The sequence below is a fragment of the Dasypus novemcinctus genome, chromosome X (assembly GCF_030445035.2).
Source record: "Dasypus novemcinctus isolate mDasNov1 chromosome X, mDasNov1.1.hap2, whole genome shotgun sequence".
NCBI lineage: Eukaryota > Metazoa > Chordata > Mammalia > Cingulata > Dasypodidae > Dasypus > Dasypus novemcinctus.
In genome coordinates this window covers 41,214,372-41,232,673 of record NC_080704.1, presented here as the reverse complement: position 1 = coordinate 41,232,673, position 18,302 = coordinate 41,214,372, and the positions used below count along the sequence as shown (strand labels likewise).

The window sequence follows — 18,302 nt, the reverse complement described above, 5'->3', positions numbered from 1 at the left end:
CAATCTTAGATCATGTGTCCAGAATCCAGGAGTGTAACCATCAAGTAGGAGGGAAAGCCCTGCCTTGTACCAAGACTCACAAAATGACAAACTGCCTCAACATAATGATGGGTTTTAATGATGTCCAGTCAAAAATAATGGCAAATGTCTACTGCATATTAGGAAATGTTTTGTTAATCAAGTTTCTTTTCTGCTTTCCACCAACAGTATAAGTCCTAGGCTGGATAAGTACCACTGGTCAACTTTCAAAGTTCTACTTACCTCTAGACTTGGCTCCTATATTACTTTTCCGTAATGACCATTCTACGTGGCTGGAAGTAAACATTCTGTCCTCTGAGTTTTTATATCACTTTGTTTACAGTTCTCTTTGTATATTTTGCATTATTCTTAAATCATGCCTGTGGCTGTATATAGCTTACATTCCTCTACTACATTGGAAAAGTCTTGGAAGGAGGAATTGTGTTTTACAGAACTTTATATTTTCTACAATGACGAATAATTTTCCCGGCATTTGATAAGCCCTTAAATAATTATGGATTCTGTATAAGTGCCAAGAGAAAAGTATAGATAACTAGACCACAGAAGAGATACAATTAATAAACATTGGTGGGACAAATGTAGTTTTATCCCCCGCATAGCATTTTAGCAGGCCTTAAAATGCTGTTTGAAGCAGTGTGAAAGCAAAAAATTATTATTTTACCTGGATACATCCTTCATCAATCTTGCCTCTTGCAGGATCAATTTTAAAATGTGCTGTTTTTTGGAAGTGGTATTTCACAGGGAGTGATTTGGATTGATTTTGTATAATACACAGAATCTCTGAGCGTTCACCCATGAAACAAGGTGCAAAATTAAGGACCTTTCCTGGATCAAACTGTAATAAGACAGGAAGTCCTGAGCCTGTCAGTGCTAATTCCAGTTTCTGAAATCGTTCGCCTGTAAAAACAATAATAACTGTTGAATATAAAACAAATATTTTGGAAATCCAAATGCATGTGCTCAGTCTAAATAGCTTCATTAGAAACACCTGATGAGTCTTGGATATCTCATTCAATCTTTCATTCAATAAATATTACTGAATGCCTTCTCTTTACCACAGACTCTTCTAGGACTTGGGGATACATATAGCAGTGAATAAAACAGATAATGGTCCTGCTTTCATGGACTTTACATTCTAGTGAGGTGGTACTGACAATAAATAAAAGAATGTGTAAGCATATAGCATTTCAGAGAAGATGAGTTTTATGGGGATAAGTATAGAAGAGTAAGACAAATAGAGTGCAAGGTCATGGGTTGTTATTATACATAGGGGATTCCAAAAAGATCTCTACGATAGGGAGACATTTAAACAAATATATAAAGGGAGTCTGGAAGAAAGTCATGTGAAAATCCAGGGAAAGAGTATCACAAACAGAGAGAACAGCAAGTGCAAGGACTCTGAGGTAAGAACTTGCTTGGTCTGTGCAAGAAACACAAAGGAACCCAATATGGTCAGGGAATGATGGAATAAAATGAGTTCAAAGGTAATATATGGCCAGATCATATGGAACTATGAAGTTCACTGAAAAGATTTTAACTCTGTGTGAGATAGGAAGTCACTGGAAGATTTTGAGTGGGTGGGGGAGAGGATAGTGGGACATCATTAATCTCACACTTAAAAATTACTCTGGCTGCTGAGTTGAGATAAGATTATAATGGAAAAAGGGCAGAATCAGAGAAACTAATTAGGAAGCAATTGCAATCATCCAGGAAAGATATGATGGTTAGATTGGGGTGACAGCAGAGGAGATTGTGAGAAATAGTCAGATTTTAGAGATATTTTTGAAGGTGGACTTAACAAGATTTGCTCACAGATTACCTGGAGGATAGGAAAGCAAATGAGGTATAAAAAATGACTTTAAGAGCGGCAGACTTGGACCAGTGGTTAGGGCATCCATCTACCACATGGAAGGTCCGCGGTTCAAACCCCAAGCCTCCTTGACCCGTGTGCAGCTGGCCCATGCGCAGTGCTGATGCGCAAAAGGAGTGCCCTGCCACGCAGGGGTGTCCCCGCGTAGGGGAGCCCCACGCGCAAGGAGTGTGCCCCGTAAGGAGAGCTGCCCAGCGTGAAAGAAAGTACAGCCTGCCCAAGAATGGTGCCGCACACACGGAGAGCTGACACAAGATGACGCAACAAAAAGAAACACAGGTTCCCGGTGCCGCTGACAACAACAGAAGCGGGCAAAGAAGACGCAGCAAAATAGACACAGAGAACAAACAACCGGGGGAGGGAGGGGAGAGAAATAAATAAAGAAATCTTTTTTTAAAAAATGACTTTAAGATTTTTGACCTGAGCAACTGTAAGGAAGTAATCGCCATTTCTTAAGACAGGTAAGACTGCAAGAGTAGGTTGTGGGGAAATCAAGAGTTCTTTTTTGGACATAGTATGTTTGAGATATCCAGTAGACATGCACACGGAAATGTCTACAGGCCATAGAACATGTTTACAAGCTTAGGGTGAGGATGAGGAAGGAGGGATTGGAGTTTTGAGGAAAGAAAGGTTTGCAGTATACATCTAGAATTGTGAGAAAGTGAATAGATGACCAAATGCAGTAAGAATGTAGAAAGTCTCCAAGAACCCACTTGAGATTAGTGGTTATGGATTTAAAGGGAAACCTCTCAACATGGTTGTGTATTTTTCTCCATCCCAATCAGCTGCCCAGATGCATACTAGAATAAGCTAATAGCTGAATTTATTCAGATTGAATGTTTTTCCTCTCAATGACAACAGAAGATGGACCAAGAGGACAAGAGATCTAATGGTACATGGAAAAGAGTGATTAAAATGACCCACAGAAGAATATATGCTGGTTAAAAATATAAACATAATGTTTTTGAGACAACAGAGAGAAAGTAGGATCTATAGATGATAGATTCTGTTGGATATGAGAACAGTTTTGCAGACAGAGCAGTATCCATGAAACAGTTAATCTTTTTCCACTGATACTCTTACTAGCCACTCAAATTCTAAATTAATTTTAGTGTAAATCTTGCATCTCCACTTCTAGCCATTCAAAACCTGAAAGCCTTGAACTGTTGTTCTATCATTAGCAGATATAACTCAATATCGCAAACTATGACATAAACATTTACAGATAAATCAATTCCTTCCACAGGATCATAGTTCAACCCTACTCAATGATATCACTCTTTCTGACATGAAATGAATCTCCCACATTCTTGTTTTGCCTAAGCATCTAGATAGATCTACCCATCTCTGGTATAACCCATCTTCCTAGGTTTGCTCCCTCACCTAACTATATCTTTATTTTCTCTTTGATCTGTGTTACTAAACTGAACTCCAAGTCCTGTTCCGTTTTTCCTCACTGCAGCAGACCTAATATAACCTGAGAATGTAATTAGTGTAATGCACCTTGACGTGTGGTCAACAAAGAACATGCACTTATTCTTTGACAGGATTTTGCACTGTATTTAATAAATCTCTAGGTCATGTTCTTTTTTACTGTATGTGGATGATAATGCTGAAAAACTGGTAGAGAAGGAATGGTTCATTTGTTCCCATACCAAATCCTAAGAGAAAATTTAGGTATAGTCAAAGAAACCAAGGTTTACTTTCATTCCTTAACCTTAGAGTGTCAAGTTTGTCTAATGTCATTTTGAAATTATAAGGTCATCTAAAGACAAAGCTAGGAAATTTTTTATGTAAATAATTCTGAGGTTGACTTCTTTCTTAACTCTCCACAATGATGTTTTAAGGTCTCTTGAATATGTTTGCTTTTATGCTCTTTTCAATAATTAGATCTATTTATTATATTGTCTATACTATTAATGTTCAAACTTAAAAAATTTAAACTGCTATACATTTGATGATTATGTTCACTTCATACTTACTTTTGACGGTTTTATTGTCATCATCTCTCAAAAATCCATCTTTACTTCCTACAGACTCAAATCTCAAAAAGATAGCATAGTCCTGCCTGTGTGAAGGATCAATATCCTTTTTACCATCATCGATTAGTCTGTAAAAAATCACAATCAGCTATTTTTTACAGGAAAGGTGATACATTCCATCACTTCTCAAAGGGGAATATCAACCCAATATCTATATAAGCTGATGAAAGTTAATAAAGAAAAATCCAACCATGATCCATTTTGCAAAATCCCTGAACAGATTGGCCCTGAACAGAATCCCTGAACAGAAGGCCAAGACAAGAGTAACAAATATTCTGATTCTTCATGGCTCAGCTCAAATGCCACTGTCTCTCTGCAAAGGATTTTCTTTGTGTTGTTGGATACTGACTTTGTTTAAACTTTTACAATAGTCTGTATTATCCCAGGGTGTAATCGAAATCCTCTGTTACATATCTGTCTCTCCCAGTGGATACGTATTGCCAACCACATTCTGACACACAAATCTTGTCAGAGGCACAAAGGATAGGAAGGATGAGAAAAACAGAAGTAAAACCAAAGACTTATATCACAGGATTGCTCACTGGCTAAACTGATCTCTCTTACCTAGAAGTTGGCTTTTATTAGCAGTAGATACTCAAATACCTTCACAAAAGGCAATGTATATTAGATAAGAATGCAGATAGCATGTCTGCAACACATTTAACTAAGACTTCAAATCATACTCATATCTATGATTCTACATTAGACTTTCAAATGAAAGAGAATATTGGGAAATTGAAAGACTGTGTATTACACACACTTAAATTTTCACCAAAGAAAATTCCTGTATGAGAGTACCATTAAAAAGGCAATTGTGGATTGTACAAATGGAACAACTGCTTGATTTATTTCCCTCCTTAAATGAAAACATAAGTGAACCTTAAGCAGGCAATTGATATCACCAAGGGACCCTGTTGCCACAGAGAGAAGTACATTAAACATTGTTCCATCAAAACAAAGAGTAAATAGACTTGCAATTAGATCAGTTATTGTCGCCCACAGAAATCTACTCAGGTTTAGCTGCATGTGCTACTATATATTTAAAACAGCATTTCCAAATATATGTTCAACTAAACAACCAAAGTAAGCAGAATTGTAAAAAAATATACACTTGGATAAGTCCTAAAGGTCTGTATGAATTGATCCCAGCAGCTGCTACAGGCTTAATACCCACAATACTCAAAGAAGCAACGTTTGGTTCCGGCAGTAGCTCTACATTCTAGTTGGAAGCACCAAGAACGTATTGCATGCCCCTGACCTCACTTGATCCTCCCCAGAGGGAAAACAAAGTCTTAGCTGCTCAAATTGGTTTTAGACACAACCCAAAACAACCCAAAATTTTGATTTTCTCTACCCTATTTCCATGAGCTCTGGAAAGATTTTTAATATAATTCAAAATATTTAGAATCATATTTAGAATTATTGGAAAATAATATTAACCATGTTGGAAATATTTAGAATCATAACAAGGAAATCCAATTTGTCCCTTCTGACAAGTTTTACTATAATAGTACTAAAATCAATCTGATGAATGAGGGGTTAATATAGTTTCTATTAATAATTACCATTAAAATTGAATGAATTTTTGCTTACTTTGGGCTGAAACAAAATGTAATTACAGTCTTTTGATAAGGTAATAAAGTGCCTTCATTAGGAACACAAGAGATAAAAGTGGTAATATCTATATTCCTTATTTTGCTTATGTAGGTGAGATTGTTTAAAGCAACATCTGTTCTTTGTCGAATATTGGTACCCTGTAATATAAAATCAGAAATAAAAAAATATTAACGAAAACACACAAAAAATAAAATATGTTAAGAGGAGGTCATTAAATAATTGTTGAAATTTCAGAGTCTAGAAGATAGAGACAATCTATATGTCTTTAAAGTAACATACATAAATGCTTTCAGGGTAAACTATATTTAAAGTGTAAAACTATTTTAAATATAAAATTATTTTTAAAATTGGTGAGAACAAAAATCCCCATTGCCACTAATTTACTAGAAATAATTACCTATTTTACTTCAGATGTATATTACTATCAATGTTAATTTAAGTGTACTGAATGTTTGAGGCTACCCTTGGAGACATATTTAGAATAAGTAAATACTTTGTTGGCTATGTAACTACTTTCAAAACAATCTGTTTCAATCCATGAGACCCAATCTTCCCATATTGCACCATTTACTTACCAATTCTTCTCCAACTGAATCATCTTGCATTATGGCCACCCAATTTATTGGTTCTGGGCTATTATTGAAGAGAAGTGCTCGTTCAATTTTTGATGTTCCAAAGAAAACAGAACCAAAGTGTATGCAGTCCACTCTTTCGTCATTATTCATGTTCAGTAATTCAATAATCTGCTCAACTACATGAGCTTTGATACTCAGGAATATGTCTGGACGACCTTGCAAATTCACTCTATAAGAAAATGAAATATGTATATATATTTTTTAAATTAGAAGTATATATGCTTTCTTTTCAGGTAAATATTTGTTAAACAGAAATTTTAGAAAATCACATTATAATTAAAATCCAACAGACGAAGAAGAGTTCCTTTATATGCATTCCATAAGCTATACCTTCCTTCTGTCTGTCTCATCTACACAATAAATGGCACATGTGTAGGCTTATTCATTGTGTCCAGGAAACAAAACTGTTTGAAAACAGTCTCATGAATCTACCCCAGAAAGTACTCAATCTCATGTCTGTATCACCAATTATTTTATAAAACTAATTACATGAGATAATACATGATGACTTCTCATTCTAGAATTCTGAGATTTGTTTCCAACTCACCCTACCCTAAGGCCAACAATCAGCCTTATTCCCATCCTAATAATACATTTCTTTATGAAGTAAAGTATCTCAACAAAAACCCATTTCTTTGCAGAAATGGTTATCTCCCCATACAATGTCACTTCCCTAATTTCAATCATCTTTTGGAACTGCTTCCCCCTATTCATCCCTCTCTGGCAATAAAAACAATCATTTTTAATCAAGCCCCATCAGATTGCACAAATAACTGACTACTCCACAACTATTACCTAAGTCCTTATCTTATGCTATATCTCTGTAACTTTGGGCACTGGTGATACCATCTTCTTGCACATTTCCCCTCCATTAGCTTCCTTGATGTCATATTTTCCTGATTTTCCATTTAACTCATCCAGGTCCCTCCTTCTCAGCCTTCTAGGACTTGGCTCTTCTGCAAACTGTGAATGATGGCAATTCTCTCCCACTTTTTCACACTCTATGCTCATTTTCAGAGTTATTCTCATGACTTCAATGCTTCATCTACCACTTATAAACTGATGACTCCCAGCCCAATATATCTAGATCAAACTTCTTTAGCGGGTTGGACACAATTAAAGCTAATAGGCACTAACCAGCATCACTAGTATTCTGAAAATTAAATCTATTCCAACCTGTCAAAACTGAACTTAAGACCTTCTCCCACAGACTTGCCCCTCCTCTTACCTTCCCTTTCTATAATCAGTCACCAAATCTAGTCAAATATACTTCCACAATATATCTCCAATCTGCTCACTCCTCTGCATCCTACGAAATTGTACCTTACCTCAAGTCTTCATCATTTCTCTCTTACATTACTCTTACAGCTTCCAGGAAGGCTGCCTACCCCACTCCTGTGTTCCCTGATCTGTTTTGCCCCCGGCTATCAGCATGATCTCTCTAAAATGCAAATTTATCAGGACAGTCTTATCTTCCAACAGTCCTGACACTTCCTGGTCTTTCAAATAAAACCTAAGCTCCTCAAGGCTCACAATTGTTTCTAGAATATTTTTGACTGCAACCTTTACAAAGAAATACATTTTACATTGCAACACAGAAAATGTGCCTGCACACAAAACTGAAGCAAGTCTTACAAAACATACTTTTCCATGTGAGATGCATTCTTACATTTTCTGTTTCATTTTATAATACTAGTGGTGACCCATTTATGATTGCGCATCCTACTAATGAACAGAGACACAAGAATTTTTTTTAAAGTCGGCCTATAACGCCCTTTACTGAACACTAAACTGTTCTGTTCCTCTGGCCTTATCTGTCATCACTCCCCTCATCACTTCCAGCTCTTTACCTCTGACATTGCCTCAGATCTCTCTGTGTGTAATATTGTCTTTTCACCTCTAAGACTTCAAGTCTACTACTAATCACTCTACCTGAAATCACTCCTCTAACTCACTCCAGTCACCAGCTATCACTTCTCCCTACACACAAACACATGCACACACACAGCACAGCACTGCTCTTTGCCAGGCTGATTCAAACTTGCCAATGAGTGTTTGGTACAACTACCAGTTCTTTAGTGAAGCCAGTCCTTGGTCCACTCCCTAACCCCTACAAAATAAAAACTAGGGGCCCTTCTAGTCCTTAAACATTTTTTAATCTGTAGTACTTGGCAAATAGAAGAGACTCACGGAAAGAACGCTGAATAAAAGCAATGTATATAGCATAAAATCAAGGGCAATAGATGTGTCTGAAGAGTGAAACAGGAAAGAATTAAGAGCCATGATATGTAACATATACTCACTTTGCTACCTCATTCACAAGTCTGGGTTCGTCTGCACAGAAATCCACTTTGACAGACATTGATGACTTAGGATCCACAACACCATTAGTTGGAAAAATGAGGATGGGTAATTGGCCTTGGTATTCTGTAGTAAACATACCTGTGGATAAAAAGAGCAATCTGGATCCTTATGGCAGGGGACAGACACACAGTGCAGAGTAGATGGTCTACTGTGTACTGTGGACCAAGAACCACAGCTTTCATTGTAAGTTAGACCTCTGGGTCACTCAACAAATCTGAGCCTAGTGTTAGAACTCAGCCCTCAAGAATGGCGAAAATATGAATCTCCTTACTGGGTCTCGGCACTTATACTAAAAAAGCTTTACCTACACTATTCTGTTTAATCCTCATACCAATTCTATGAAATTGGTTCAGGCATTACTTCCATTTTACAAATAAGGAAATAGAGGCTTGGAAAGGTTGAATGACTTGCCAAAAGTCATGCAGCTAGTATGGTAGTTCTTCATCCTTCTCTGCATTATATCTTTAGCCTACAATTAACAAAGTGTGCTTCCCTACACCTTGAATTTAGGCTTGATCATGTAGGATTTGATTTGCCTAACAGTAGGTGGGTGGATGTGACCGCATGCCAGTTCCAAGCCCTAATTTCCTCTTGAAATTTTACCATGAGAAGTGTTTGTCCTGGGTAGCTGCTGTCCTTTTGGCCTGGGCTTCAGGATGAGCACATGTGGAGCAGAGCAATCACAACTATATTAGTTTTCTAAGGCTGCCATAACAAAGGACTACCTCTGAAATCAAGCTGTCAGTGGGACCATGCTTCCTCTGAAAGTTCTAGGGAAGAATCCTTCCTTTCTTCCTAGCTTCTGGTAGCCCTAGGTGTTTCTTGATTTGTGCCAGCATAACTCCAATCTCTGCCTCCATCTTCACTTGACTGTCTTCTCCCCGTGTACCTCTGTCTTCACATGATGTTCTCCTCTGTGTGTGTTTATCTCTGTTTCTTCTCCTCTTATTAGAACACCAGTCACTGGATTAGGGCCCACCCTAGTTCAGCATGATCTCATCTTAAATTGACTATATCTGTGAAGACCCTATTTCCAAACAAGTTTGCTTTCAAACATACTAGACTTCAACATATCTTTGTGGATGACAGAATACAATCCACAAGTCTGCAATCTGGACCCACAAAATTCCAATGTATGAAATACAATAGCCTTCAAAGTTTTAACCCATTGCAGCATCAACTCTAAGTTCAAAATCTCATTGACACATAATATACTCTAAAAAGTTCCAGATCTCATCTTATAAATCATCTAACTCAAGTATGGGTGAGAGTCTAGGTATGGTTCATCCTTGGGTACAAATGTTCTCCATCTATGGATCTGAAGTCTGGAGAACAATTTATCTGCTTCCAAAATGCAATGGTAGGACAGGCATCAGTTAGACATTCCCATTCTAAATGGGAGAATATGGAAAGAATTCAGGGATCACTGGTCTAAAGCAAGTTTGCACCCCAAAAGGGCAAAACTCCGTCAGGTTTAAGGGCTTTCAGCCCAAGGCAGCAGCCCTGCCCTCTTAGCCCAAAGGGACAGCCCTGGCCTTTGGGCCCACACCTTCTCGGCACCAGCCTCTGAGTCACCCTTGGAGTAGCTCATCTCTTTTCTTGAAGGACAATGCAAGTTTGCTGCTGAGTAGCTTGAGGTTTCCTGCCTTCAGAGTCCCAGATGTTTGATAGCCTTCCTTCCTTTTGTCCCATCTCTGTCCCCTTCAGCATAAAATGGCAGTGTTTCTGCTGATGGTTGATGGGATCCATCAGTCACATACCTAATCTCCATAGCAAAATGTCCAGCCAACACTTGGCCCTGTTTCCAGAGCACAATATTGAATAGGCTGAGAATTCTCCAAATCATCAAGCACTGGTTTCTTTTTGCTTATTACTCATTCTTTTATTTTTTTGGGACCTTGTATGTGGGAAGCCAATGCTCAACCATTGAGCCACATCAGCCTCCCTGAGTGGTCTGTTTGTTTTGCTTGTTGTTTGTTTTTGTTTGTTCAAGAGGCACCAGAAACCAAACCCAGGACGTCCCATGTGGTAGGCAGGCACTCAACTGCTTGAGCCATACCTACTCCCAACATTCATTCTTTAATTTACCTCTTTCGGTGAGTTGTACTAAATTTGACACTTCTGAAGGAGACCCAGTCTATTGGATAGATCTAAGAGTAGTCAGTGAAGTAATAGGAAAGAAAATGATTGCCCAGGGAGAGACTATTACCTGAGGAAACATGAAGGTTCAAGGCAAACTTTAGGTAACATACATATTTAATGAACCAACAACAACAAAAAGGAATAGTGATCCACAAAAGAGAATTTAGGAAGGGGAAGGTATTAGAAAAAGAATAATGATAATAATATCTAATAGTTATTGAACATTTACTTTATGCTAGAGAGTATGCTGAACACTTCATTAGTCATCATCATAATAGAGGAGGCAGACAAGATGTTTTATCTCTATTTTACAGGTAATGCAATGGATGCTCAAGGAGAGAAAATAAATTCACTATCAGCACCTACTACCTATAAAAGGTGTAATCAAGATTTCAGCCCTGGTTGACCACACTCCAAGACCATTATTCTATATAGGAGAGGGAGGTGTCATTGAAGCTGAAGGTTTGTTAATGTTGCTGTTACCAAGAAGGTGGCAGTGGCCAACTATGTGAAATGTTGTTAATAAGATAAACACATAGTCTTGTCATGCTAACCCTTAGAATAGCCCATGGGATATAACGGGATCCACAGCTGTGCCTAGAGAGAAGAGTCCTATATGCAAAAACAAACCTGTTTGTTCTGTTTTTAATACATATATCACAAAATGCCCCCTTTTAGCTTAGACATTATGTGGCAAAGTATACATTGCTACCTTGCCTTTACTCCTCCAGAAAAATGTTTAGAAACTATCTAATAAGTAGATTTTTGTGTAAAAATACTTGTAGGATCAAGCCAGGTCAAGAGGAGTGTATAGTTTTTTATAAGCTGCTATTCAAAATCAAATGCCATGTCTCCAAAAGCATTGTTTTTTCCCCCTTGGTTCTAAGTCTGTTAAATATGTACCAGTCCACATGTCCTCCAATGATTAAGTTTTGGAGACTTTTTGTAAAGTAAAATGCTCATAAGGGATTAAAAAGGTACTTCTGAGTTTAATTATCTTTCATTGAAAGCTTAATGGTTCTTCACTCAAACTCTGAGTGATCACTGAACCAAATCAATTAAACAAAGGATTAGTGAGTGCCTGCTGTATGTAAAGCATAGTTTTATGCATGCAGAGTATATTGACACCCCATGACATGTTTCCAAGAAAACAAAACTGAAAAATAGAAAAATAAGTAATGGGTGCTTCTCTGGGGGGGGCGCTTTTGTCCCATTTAGCAAACTTCCTGGTTTACAGGTTCTTCAACCCCTTCTAGCCTCTTCTAGACAGGAAAGCAGAGAGATGATGTTGATGATCAGATGAAGGCGGGTAGGAATGGTGGGCATTAAGAGAAAAAGGAAGATCATACACTTGGGGCAAAACAGCCCAATTAAGCCTAAAGGAAGATGAGTTCTGAGGTAGCTGTTCAAGACACATGACTACATCCCTGTCATATGTCTTAATTTACCAGGCTCCTATAACACATATCACACAGTGAGTTAGCTTAAATAATGGGGATTTGTTGGCCTACAGTTTTGTGACTAGGAGAAGTCCAAAATCAAGGTGTTATCAAGGCAATACTTTCTCCCCAATGTCTGTAACATTCTGCCACTGGCTGCTGGTGATCCTTGGGATTCATTGGGTTTTTTCTCTGCTTTCCATCACATGGGCCACATGGCAATATCCTCTCCTTTCTCTTCTGGTTCCGCTGACTTCCAACTTCTGGCTCCTCCCTGTGGCTTTCTCTTACTCTGGCTTCCACTTTCTTTCTCTTTATAAATCCTCTGATAATCTGGATTAAGACCCAACCTCACTGGGAAGCGGCTGTAGCTCAACCAGTTGGGCTCCCATCTACCATACGGGGAGCCCTGGGTTTGCATTCCAGGGCTGCCCTCTAAAGGCAGGCTCGCCCACATTCTGGAGAGAGCCACCAGCCTACAAGCGCCACGGAGTGCCGCCTGGCCCACAAGCACCAGGGAGTGCTGCTGGCCCACAAGCACCACAGAGAGCCAAAGCAACAAGGTGAAACAACAACAGAAAAAGGGAGACAAGTAAAAACAGAAGAACAGTGCAGCGAATGGACACAGAGAGCAGACAACAAGCAAGCCACGAGGGGGGGCAGGAATGAGAAAAAAAAGACCCAACCTCATTGAGTAGGGCCACACCTTAATTTAAAGTAGTGTCTTCAAGAGCTCCTATTTCAAATGGGTTCACACCCACAAGAAATTGTTCTAAGATTAAGAACATTTCTAAATTGGGGTACATAATTCAATCTAACACACATAAAAACAAAAAAGGGAACAGTATTCACCAACTCACAAAATACTAATATTAAGGACTTTTAAAAGGTTGAACTATGCCTTCTAAAAAGAGAAAAGGCAAGTGCTACTTTGCACAGGCAGGAGTAAACTTAGAAAATGTTTCTGTAGGGCTGAGGGAAAAAAAAGGATTCAAAATATTTTTGCTAATGGACACAACCAATCCAGTGTCCACATAGAAGAGGTGGCATTGGATTGGGAAAAGTGGACATAATGAACAAAGGGTATGGGGAAAGGCAGGAAGAGATGAGAGGTGGAGGCGTCTTCGGGACATGGAGCTGCCCTGGATGGTGCTTCAGAGGTAATCACCGGACATTGTAAATCCTCACAGGGCCTACATGATGGAATAGAGGAGAGTATGGGCCATGATGTGAACCAATGTATATGAGGTGCAGAGGTGCCCAAAGATGTACTTACCAAATCCAATGGATGTGTCATGATGATGGGAACGAGTGTTGTTGGGGGGGGGGAGAGGGGGGGTGGGGAGGTGGGGTTGAATGGGACCTCACATATATATTTTTAATGTAATATTATTACAAAGTCAATAAAAAATAAAAAAATTTAAAAAAAAAAAATTTTTGCTAAATCCATTGTGGTTACTCCATAACACAGCTAAACTTTGGGATTTACCTAACCAAAGATAATAATGCTGGTGACACTACCAAAGAGAGAAAACTAAACTGTACTAATCATGAATCTGCTGTGTGTGGGATTTTTTATGTTATCTTAAATACACATATAGATTTGCAAGCATTTGATCTTTGACACTAAAACTATAAAATATTTGTCATGTAAAATCTTTTTTGTTTTCAACTTTATTAAAATCATCTTTGGTTGCTGAATCTATTTTCCACCTAAGTGACTTTTCTTCATGAATGTACATTGTTATGCCCATGAATATTTATATGTTGTGGTGCTTTCCAATAATAAAAATTTTATAACATTTAACAGGCACTTGTTATTGTGAATATATTATATACCATAAATTTTGGCAATGGTAGAAAAAAATAATGTGATACAATTCTAAGAATGAAGGACAATTCAAGGATAAGAAAATGATTCACTGATAACTTGTTTCATTTTGTAATGTAATAGCAATTAGCACTTAACAGTATTTGATTATATGAAACCTAATCATATATAGTATTTACTATAAATACTAGACAAACACAAAATATTAACATAATACCAAAAGCCAATGTGAATTATTTTTCCTAAAATGTATGAACCCAGGTCTGCAGCTTTATTTATTTTATTTTACTGACCTAATGATGTTAAATTTAAATTTAAACCATATTTCTCATTACATAAAAAGTGCTTCTTATGTAATAAAACTGGACAATTTGACAAGGCTTTAGAATAAAAAGAATATATATTATTTTGATCAAAACTCTAAAGGATTTTTAAAGGACATCAGTTAGGACAGTTTTTCAAAAGTAAAATAATACAAAATAAAGTCTCCCAATAATACATCACGGATTTTAGACACAGCTGGCATTCTAAAGCACCATACAATAAATACTTGCCATGAGAGACTCCATCCTTAACATAGCAATCAGATCACAAAAGACCCTAATAGCCTATAAACCCACTGGTATCAGAAATTCACTTATTTAAAAACCAAAGCATGAAAATCAAAATGAGCAACACTATATGAGGAACACTTATAAGCTTTATTTGGTTATACCCCAGGAAAGACTTACTAAATCGACATACTACCTTGATCTTAATAATCCCCAATGCGCAATCATGCGGCCCCAAAAAACATCTTCAGTTAGTAGAAATGGGTTTGGGATTTTGACACTTCTTCTATGTATCCAACAAGCAGGGTCTCAGAAGGAAATGCCCTCTCCATCTTGAGGTAGTCCTTACCTCAGCATGGAAGACATGACAGCCTTTCCACCCCAGATACTGGCATTCCAATCAGAAGACTCAAAGAATGAACAATTATATGCCTATTATACATCACTGATAAAGAGCATGCGTGCACGTACCCATGCACTTGCACATACACACACAATTATGGAAGCTCTTAGACCATAGTAAGAATCCCTAGAAATAATCCTGTCTGGGGAAGAGAGAAGCATTTCTTCTGTCAATAAACAGTAAGAAGCTTCGAGGGACCAAAACTGAATATGCTAGAAAGATAATAAATATTTAATGAGTGCCTATGATGAGACAGGTACCATACTAGAATATTCATATATATTCCACTCAAACCATGCAATCTTAAATATCTATAGAATTCAACCATAGTACATTTTATTAGCCCCAATTTATAAATGAGGACATTAAAGTTTATTGTTCTTAAAGACACTTACCCCAGATCACACATCTAGTAAGGCAATACGTCATGACTCTATCTCTGGATAGCTCTAAGGACCATGTCACTTCCATGACACCATCCTGGCTCCTGTCCTCAGGGAGATTACCAGGCATGTGAGAGTCAGGATCTTACATAGACAGGTTCATCTTTACTGAAATATTGCCTGTCAGTTGTTATACAGTAATACTATTTAAGGACCTTAAGGTTTGAGATATTTTGAATGCTAGACTTCATTTTTTTGATGAATGGAAGAAGCTATTAATCACCCAACAAAGACACGTCAAATTGTATCAACATTCTTTCAGAAGTATAAGTTAATTCATATGACAACAAATATTTACCTGGAGCTCTGCCATGGTTAATAATGTTAATCTCTTTACAATATACTTTACTATTTGCAACCAATGTGCCAAAATTAACTTCTGTCTCAATTTCCAATTGACAAGATGGAATCAACCTAGGGTAGGAGAAAAGAGGGCCACATGATTTTTTAATGAACAGAATCTAATAGTCAAATGTACAAGGGGAACATATATGCAATTTTATCTTAACCTCTTAAAAAGCATTCCAGTTTCCTTACATGTCCACTGATCATATACTTGTCAATAGAAGGAATTATTAAGATATGAAAACAAGGTAAGACAGATATTGTTGACAAAGAAATTAGACTATATGTCTAAGTGCATGTTATACCCTCCCAAGTACTCTCCTTGAGAGGCTACCCAATTATTTTAATGATATTTTCATTGCTCAATACATGGTTGGAACCCCTGTTAGGAATCTCCAGCTAAGCCTATAATATATTCTCTGGACCTGCCTCAAAAAAGGGTGGAAATGACCTTAACAAAGAAAATTAGTTTGGATGATGCTAAATCTGATGAAATAAAAGAAGGTAGTATGCTATGAAATATCATTTGGAGTATAAAATGTTACAATTGGTTTTTCATTTGTGCCTCTAATTTAAAGGGTTTACTATAGCATATCTGTACCATATGTTTTCATACATGTACTTAAAATCCATTATTATCTATATACACATCTAATGGGGATTTTTATATTTTACATTTGGATAGCAATTTATGGTTTACAAAGCACTGTTATGTATATGGTTATGTTTGATACTCACAAAATTCCTGAAACCTAGGTAAAAATAATTATGACTTCTATTTTATAGATAAAACCCTAAGACTTATAAAGTTTAAATGATTTACCTAAGGAATTATCTGCACATAATGTTGGAGAATCTAGCTTAGAATCCGTTTTGTTAAGCTTCAAGTACGTTATCTATATATATACATACATATACCACATACATATATACATACTTACATACACATATATATGAATACCTGAACAAAACTTTCACAAATACTCTGTTATGTACTATTGGTCTGGGTCTTCTTTCTGGTCTGTGTGTGTTTGTGAGCAGGTGCATTATTGGATAGGTACAGATTATCCAGGAATCAGCCAGGACTGTCTTGATATACCACATCTCCTAAAGAATACCAATGTTCTTCACAGAAAGAGATTGCAATTTCATGACAAGAAAAGGAAAGATAAAATAAAGTCTTATGGGCCTGTGGGACAATAACAAATGATCCAATAATTATATCATACAACTCCTAGAAGAAAAGGAGAGAGAGAGTGGGGTTCAAAGAGTATTTGAAGAAATAATGGATCAAAACTTCTCAAATTTTGTGAAAGACACCAACATACAGATTTAAGACAGGGGTAGAACCAAACAGGATAAGTCCAAAGAAATCCACAAAAAGACATATAATTAAACTTTTGAAAACTAAAGATAGAGCAAAACATCTTAAAAGTAACCAGAAAGAAATAATGCATCACTTATAAGGAAACATCAATTTGTCTGACAGAAGATATCTCATCTGAAGCCATAGAGGCCAGAAGGGAATGTCACATTTTTTAAGTACTGAAAGAAAAGCACTGCCAATCACAAATTCTTTATCTGGAAAAATAATCATTCAGAAATGAAGGGGGAAATAAAAACACTGTCTGATGAAGGAAAACTAAAAGAATTTATCACTAGCAGACCTACCCTTAAAGATTAGATTGTCTAAAGGAAACTCTTGAAACAGATAGGAAATAAACATCAGAAAGGAAAAAGGAACAATGGAAATAGAAGAAATATGGATACATATAAAGGGCTATGTTTTTCTCATGAGTTTTATAAATCATATTTTATGACAGAAACAAAAATTTTAACATCATCAAATACTCAAAACAATGATATTTAAAAGTACGGAAGGTAAAGGGAACTGAATGGACATGGGGGTTCTACACTTCCTTTACTCAAAAAAAATGGTGAAATGTCTACATGTCACAAATGTATATTATAATAGGCAGAGCAACTGCTAGAAAAACTACACAAAAAAGAAGTACTCAAAACAGTACAAAAAATCAATATGGAATCCTTAAAAACTTCACATAGCCCACAGGAATGCAAAAAAAGAGAAACAGAGGTGCAAGAACCAAAGGAACAAAATAGAAAACAAATAACAAAGAGGCAGAGACCTAGGGGGAAACATATCAATAATTATCTTAAACATAAAAATTCTAAATACAACAATCAAAAGACAGAGGTTGGGGAGGCAGATGTGGCTCAAGCGATTAGGCTCTCTTCAACCATATAGGAGGTCCAGGGTTCAATTCCCAGGGCCTCCTGGTTAAGGCAAGCTGGCCCACATGACAAGATGGGCTGAGCAGAGAGCTGGCCCTCATGGAGTGCTGGCCCGTGCAGTGTGCTGGCCCATGCAGGACGGCTGGCCTGCACGGCATACAGGCCTGCACAGAGAGCTAGCATAGCAAGATGTTGCAACAAAAAGAGACACAGAGGACAGACAGTGAGAGATGCAACAGACCAGGGAGCCAAAGTAGTGCAAGAGATTAAGCATCTTTCTCCCACTCTGGAAGGTCCCAGAATTGCTTCCTGGTGCCACCTAAAGAGG

At 37.3% G+C, this 18,302-nt stretch overlaps 1 protein-coding gene across 1 annotated transcript in view; it reads right to left on the bottom strand.

The window, feature by feature from the left end:
• Positions 1-18,302, bottom strand: part of CFAP47 (cilia and flagella associated protein 47) — a 477,175-nt gene that overhangs the window by 437,128 nt on the left and 21,745 nt on the right. Inside the window, exons 3-8 of the mRNA XM_071213189.1 lie at positions 15,675-15,790; positions 8,507-8,645; positions 6,144-6,372; positions 5,545-5,705; positions 3,892-4,019; positions 701-936 (exon numbers count right to left, since the gene is read on the bottom strand). Of these exons, the coding sequence (XP_071069290.1) occupies positions 701-936; positions 3,892-4,019; positions 5,545-5,705; positions 6,144-6,372; positions 8,507-8,645; positions 15,675-15,790 (1,009 nt within the window). The remainder of the gene's footprint in view (positions 1-700; positions 937-3,891; positions 4,020-5,544; positions 5,706-6,143; positions 6,373-8,506; positions 8,646-15,674; positions 15,791-18,302) is intronic.